The following is a 6,690-nucleotide window of genomic DNA, read 5'->3' on the forward strand; positions in this document are numbered from 1 at the left end:
ATAATGTCAACACAAACACATTTTATTGGACATTCTTAAGTCTTCCTATGACTTGGTACTGCATATACTAGTTTTGGGAAAGTCAGCTGCCAGAACTTTGGGAAGCAGAAAATTGGATACATGAGCTTGATTATTCAAATAAATGATTTGATACCTAAATTATCTGGATAATTGCCGCCTTATGGTCTAGGGCAACCTGACCCCCGTACTCCTAGAGCCACAGGAAATCTGAGAGTCATGATTGCCTGTGGGAAACTAAATAGAGTGTCTGAGGGGGTGTCTGCAGAGTAGGAAATGAAAACCGACTGTTCAAAGTGGCAAATGAGTAACGTGTTCATTGTGACAGGTAGAAAATCAGCCCAGGCTGGGAGGAAGTCAGGGGTGTAAATTTTGGTTGGTGTCTGACTATTTCCTCATCCTGTCTATTTTTTAAACTTTGGTCGATTCATTCCCAAGTAACCCTCACCCAGTGTTAGTTTCTTGTTTATTCTATGTTCACATAGCACCAGGGGACTGTCTGTACCACATATTTGCACTTATTTATATGCTGCTTTGTAAATGTTTTTAAGCCCTTTTTCTATATGTGTGCCATGTTTTCTGAAGTGGATTTATGTTCTTTGATGTAGTCTCTTCAATAGTCATTTCCCACTTTCCTCTCTTTTGCATTTTACAGTTCTGTTCATTTGATGTTGTCTCATAAAGACCTCCATGTAACTTCTTAATACCTTTATCTACACTTTGCCCTCCTTCTGCTGTTGAGTGAAAGTATGAAAGCGATGCTGCATGTGCAGTCAAGATATAGTACACCTGCTATTAGATTTCTGCTTTACAATGATCTGCTTTAAGACAACAACTCGAGCAACTCTGCATCTAAAAGCCTGGATTCCTTGTGCATACTTTGTGTCACTGTCCATGATGCACAACAAGCTGAGCCCCTTCCTGTTCCCACATAACAACATGGACTTTGCCCTACTCTGCTTGGAAACCCCTTTCCCCTTCTGCACTTGGGAAGTCAGCAAGAAACTCATGCTTCAAACCCTAGCTCAGAGGGTTGAAAACCTAGCTCCTCTCCCAGGCAAATATTCACTCATCTCATCTGCTCCCAGAATACTTTTTACAAACATTTTCTGAGGCCCATGCCCATTTTATAATTTTGTTTTGTTTTCACGTTGGTCTTCACCAAAATGCATACTTCAAGACCACAGCTTATTCATTTTTATAACCACATTACCAAATACTGCAGCTGTCACACAATGGATACTCATAAAATATTGGAGAATAAATATTCAGGGGATAAGTTCTTGGGTGGAATGTTGATAGTTCTCTGTTCTATATTCCCATCCCTCCAAGGAGCCTGCCAGGATGAATTCTTCCAGCTTCATTCTTCATATGCCTTCTCTGCCTCAAGAACCAGTGTCCTGCTGGTCCCAGTCCATCCCTGCTGTCATCCCAACTCTTCCATTAATTGGCAGGGGCAGAATGGGGCCCCGAGGTGGTTTAAATAAACCATTTATTCATTTATCAGATATTTATTCCAGTATTTGTCTCAATATTTATTTCATGTCTATCCTGTGCCAGGTGCAATTTGTTTTACATGCTGTTGATATGCCGGTTAACAAGATAGTCAAAGTCCCCATCCTCCTGATGCTTATATTTTAATGGTTTAGTTTGGAGAGTGAGCTGATGGACAGATTAAAAATGGAAAACAAAGCTTTTTGCCTACATTGTCTGATCAATTCAATTCAAATCTATATAAATCGTCATTTTTCCACTTGAGTTTGGTAATTGAGTCCTATCTGCATGTGTCTTTCTGTTGTCATATTTCCCAGAAAAAAAAAAAAAACATACGCCATGGCCACACTTGTCCCTAGCACCTATGCCACGCTATAGGTAGACACTTACATCTATACATATGTACACCACACTCAACAGCTATACAATGTATACACTCACTGATCAACCATTCACCCAAATATCAAACCTCCCAAGGTATAAGGTATGCCACCTTCCCCTCCACTAATACATACCCATTCTGATGCATTTATTTCCTTCCTTCCTTCCTTCCTTCCTTCCTTCCTTCCTTCCTTCCTTCCTTCCTTCCTTCCTTCCTTCCTCTCTCCCTCCCTCTCTCTTCTTTCTTTCTTTCTTTTTCTTTCTTTCTCTTTCTGTCTGTCTTTCTTTCTTTCTTCTCTCTCTCTCTCACTTTCTTTCTTCTTTCTTCTTCTTTCTTTTCTTTCTTTCTTTCTTTCTTTTCTTTCTTTCTTCTTTCTTCTCTCTCTTTCTCTCCCTTTCTTTCTTTCTTCTTCTTTCTTTTCTTTCTTTCTTTCTTTCTTTCTTTCCTTTCTTCTCTCGCTTTATCTCCCTTTCTTTCGTCTTTCTTTCTTTCTTTTTCTTCCTTTCCTTCCTTCTTTCTTTCCTTCTTTCTTCCTTTCTTTCTTCTCTCGCTTTATCTCCCTTTCTTTCTTCTTTCTTTCTTTCTTTTTCTTTCTTTCCTTCCTTCTTTCTTCCTTTCCTTTTCCTTCCTTCCTTCCTTCCTTCCTTCCTTCCTTCCTTCCTTCCTTCATTCCTTCATTCTTTCTTTCGTTCATTTCACTCTGTTGCCCAGACTACAGTGCAGTGGCACAAACATGGCTCACTGCAGCCTCACCTCCTGGGCTCAAGCGATCCTCCCACTTCAGCAGCCTCCTGAGTAGCTGGGACCACAGGTTTGTGTCATCACACCTGGCTAATTTTTTAAATTTTTGTAGAGACAGGATCTGGCCATTTTGTTCAGGCTGGCCTCTAACTCCTGGCCTCAAGCCATCCTCCTGCCTGGGCCTCCCAAAGTACTGGAATTACAAGCGTGAGCCACTGCACCTGGCCTGGATGCATTTTCTAATGCATGTGCATGCAGATGCACATAGAACAAACATGACCACACACACATGCACATGTGCATATAGTGGCAGTTAGTAAAACACTTTCACAGAGGGCCTAATGATAACTTTTATTTCTTTGTGTGTGGTGATTTGCAATTTCTAAATGTTTTCCCATCCATTGAACTCCTTTGATCTTCCTACCAAATTCTCTAAGGCAGTCTATGCCCATTTTCTATTTAAGGAAACTGAGGATGAGCAAAAAAAAAAAAGAGAGAAAGAGAAAGATCTATATTTACTGAAGAAATGACTACAGCATGCACGCATGCATACACACACACACACACACACACACACACACAAAACCTGGGCCTGGTCATGGGGCTATGCATTTTTGCACATATCATCACTGTGAAATATCATTTTACCCATCTTACAGATGAGGTAGCATTTGAACTATATCATGAAACATTGCACAGACCCCTATTTTCTCACGAGTTCAGCAAATTGGCATTTAAGTCATCCCAGATGGATGGCTATTGTAAGGGCTGTCCTAAGGGGTACCAAACAGGAGAGTCTTTTCCATCAGGATTTTTTTTCCTTCTAACTCAGTCCCAGCCTCTGTAGCTTCATTCTATTTCCTTGTGTTTTTTACTTTCTCAGAAAGAATGAAGCACAGCTGTCAGTTGTCCTCTGAATAACTCTTCAGATATTTTTTTTTTTTTTTTTTTTTTTGAGACGGAGTCTTGCTCTGTCGCCCAGGCTGGAGTGCAGTGGCGCAGTCTCGGCTCACTGCAAGCTCCGTCTCCCAGGTTCACGCCATTCTCCTGACTCAGCCTCTCCGAGTAGCTGGGACTACAGGCGCCCGCCACCACGCCCGGCTAATTTTTTATATTTTTAGTAGAGACGGGGTTTCACCGTGGTCTCGATTTCCTGACCTCGTGATCCGCCCGCCTCGGCCTCCCAAAGTGCTGGGTTTACAAGCATGAGCCACTGCGCCCGGCCAACTCTTCAGAGATTTGAAGCCTGTTATGCTGTTGAAGACAGGTATCTCCCAGTTCCCATCACTTCATGTTAGAGTGGACTTAATAATTAAGTGTTCCTCAGTAGAGGCTCAAAGCCATAATGTAAAGAGCACCCCCTCTTTTTCATTATGTTGACCCAAAGACATGTTTCACACAGGTCAGATAACCTTGCAAAAATCTACTGGTCTGCCCACCAGTGTTGAGTGTGGATTTGTATAAATAGTCATGGAGGACAGAAGGCTTGGGACCCAGTTTTCAGTATCTTTTATAGCATGCCTCCCTGCCTTTCACATCCTAGCCTTCTCCCCCAGACTTTCCTTGCTTCTCTCCACAGATCTAAGTTTACCCCTTTTCCCCACTCTTTCCTGCCACTCCTTGTAAAGTACACACACAGAGGCACACACATGGAATCTTCTCCATGGCCCATCATTTTGGTCCTTTACTCCCTGACTTGGTTTTTCTCTATTTAGTTTCCTGACATCTTTCTAGCACTTACCTCTGGAGCTCAGAAAACTGCCTCCTGGTTCTGTCCTTGTCTCTGTTTGCTGTGGTCTCTGCTTCATGAGTGCTTTCCAATCTCCTCCATGGTACTGAACTCTCCCAGTGGGAAGGGACTATATCTCCTCCTTCTTTTGAATTTTCTGCCTGTTCCCTGAACACATGGTGGCCATCTCAGAAGTGACTGACCTACACAAGATGTGATGATCCTCCAAGTCAGTGGATTTTTTTTACAAGTTTTATTTTGTTTTTAATTGTCACATAATAGTTGCACATATTCATGGGGTACCGTGTGATGTTTCCATACATGTATACATCATGTAATAACCAAATCAGGGTAATTAGCAGATCTTTCACCTCAAACATTTATCAAGTCTTTGTGGTGAAAACATCTAAAACCCTCTCTTCTACCTATTTTGGAGTTATTTCTTAAATTCTTATTTAAGGCCTTGCTCTAATTTTGGATATGAATTCAGCTTTAGTCAAGAACAATTTTTCGTGCTTATGGCATTAGCTCAGGATGACAGAGAAATTGTAAGAGAAGAAAAAATATGATTATGTGGATGAACACAATTTCTTGGGCATTAACTGAGACTGTTAACACGTTTATTATGTTTAAACTATCCAGTGATTAATTTAGGTAATTTTATAGACAGTTTAATACTCTCCCAGCATAAGGAATAAGCCATTTTATATAAAAGAAGAGAGAAAGAACAGTGAGATATATCTACCTCTGATGATGAATATGACAAATGAAAAATGGGGACATTAGAAATTTTTCCTTAACTTGTATAGTTCAGAATGAAGGTACAAATAGTCAACTCCCAAATGTTGGGGCATGTATGTTACCTCCAGGAAATTTAAAATCCTGGTTTGACCATTCTTTGCCCTTCAGCGTACACCTTGGCTTCCCTACCCTAGTCATTCCCAAGTTGACACTGCAAACACTTTCCAATGAATGCTTATGTAAATCACATATTGCTAAGGCAACTGCTTGGGCAAAAAACAAATTTAAAAACTAGTCTGTTGATCTCTATTTTTTTATTATCCACTTTAATTTTATTGGCCAGGATCAATAGTTGCCTGGGTTTAAACCAAGACTATTTATTGAGTGCCTGGGATAGGTATGGTAGAGGTGGCAAGGTGAGGTCAATGCAAGACATTACAAAAACTAATTGTGTTACTTGAAGTGGATGTGGCTGTCTGGATCATCTCTACACCTACTCTATTTACTGCCTGAAATGCCCATTCTGCCCCATACCTCGAGGTTCAATCTTTTTTACTTCACCTTTTCTATTCTCTGGTTTTCCCACCTGTACATTTTCAGGACTGCCATACATACACATACAGCAAAAACAAACAAACAAAAAGCCTCATTTCCTCCTTCCCTTCCTCTTTTCCTCTCTTTTGGTTACTAAATGCATATGTATGGTACTAAAGGTGCCTTCTGATGTTGTCAACTCAGTCATGCAATGGGTCATTTTAGTGGAGAGTCGGGTGGGGGAGTGCTTCCATGAAGGGGTCACTTGATCAGGTAGCCCAACGTAGACATATCATCAGCTTGTTCTCTGCATGCATTTGCTCCTATTATTCTGTCTGCCTCCAATCATTCATCTATTCAACAAATGTCTGTTATATGCCTACTATGTGCCAAGAATTATACTATTCCTGTGTTTTAATAGTGACATGATATTGCTGTTTCTGATTAACAGATATTTTCAAAGCTGAATGAAGAAAGCCGTATTAGGAAAACAGTTATAAGATGAAGTTGATTTTTTTTTTTCTGATCTCTGAAGGCTTTTATTGGTGCGAGGGGGGGCAGGAAAGGAGGAACAATATAGCTGGTCAGAGATCCCTTTCTCACACTAGCTCCTGCCCTGGATAGCAGGGCCGTGGGTGGGAGGTAGGGGATTGCCTACAGTCATAATCCCCCCCACCAACATCCTTACCCTCATTTTCTTGCCCCACGGCCCCCCAACCAAAAGGGAGTCTGTCACTGTAATTAAGCAGTCTGTAATCAACAAAGCCCCATTAAGAAATAATGAGGCCAGTAATGCAGTGGGTGCCATTGGTGGGGGATTAGTGAAACTCATGTGGTTTCCTGCAACTCTCTCACTTTCTGAGGAAGTGTTGGGGAGGGGGTGGGTGGATAAATTGTTGACTTAGCACTATTAGCATTAGTCCCTGCACTCTCCCCCATACTCTCCAGTTAAACACCTTGCTGAAGTTGGTTGGATGTGTTGGGTGGGACATCGCTCCCAGCTCTGATAAAGGTATGCATGTGAGTTCCTTGCTGGCAGGGTTACATCATA

At 41.3% G+C, this 6,690-nt stretch overlaps 1 protein-coding gene across 1 annotated transcript in view; it reads left to right on the plus strand.

Annotated features, from left to right (window-relative positions):
• LOC116480061 (separin-like) overlaps positions 1-4,220 on the plus strand; it is a 10,055-nt gene extending 5,835 nt beyond the window's left edge. Inside the window, exon 7 of the mRNA XM_058426189.1 lies at positions 4,215-4,220. Coding sequence (XP_058282172.1) covers positions 4,215-4,220 — 6 coding nt within the window. The remainder of the gene's footprint in view (positions 1-4,214) is intronic.
• Positions 4,221-6,690: the final 2,470 nt, after the last annotated feature.

This window comes from Hylobates moloch, unplaced genomic scaffold, assembly GCF_009828535.3.
Source record: "Hylobates moloch isolate HMO894 unplaced genomic scaffold, HMol_V3 SCAFFOLD_13, whole genome shotgun sequence".
Lineage (NCBI taxonomy): Eukaryota > Metazoa > Chordata > Mammalia > Primates > Hylobatidae > Hylobates > Hylobates moloch.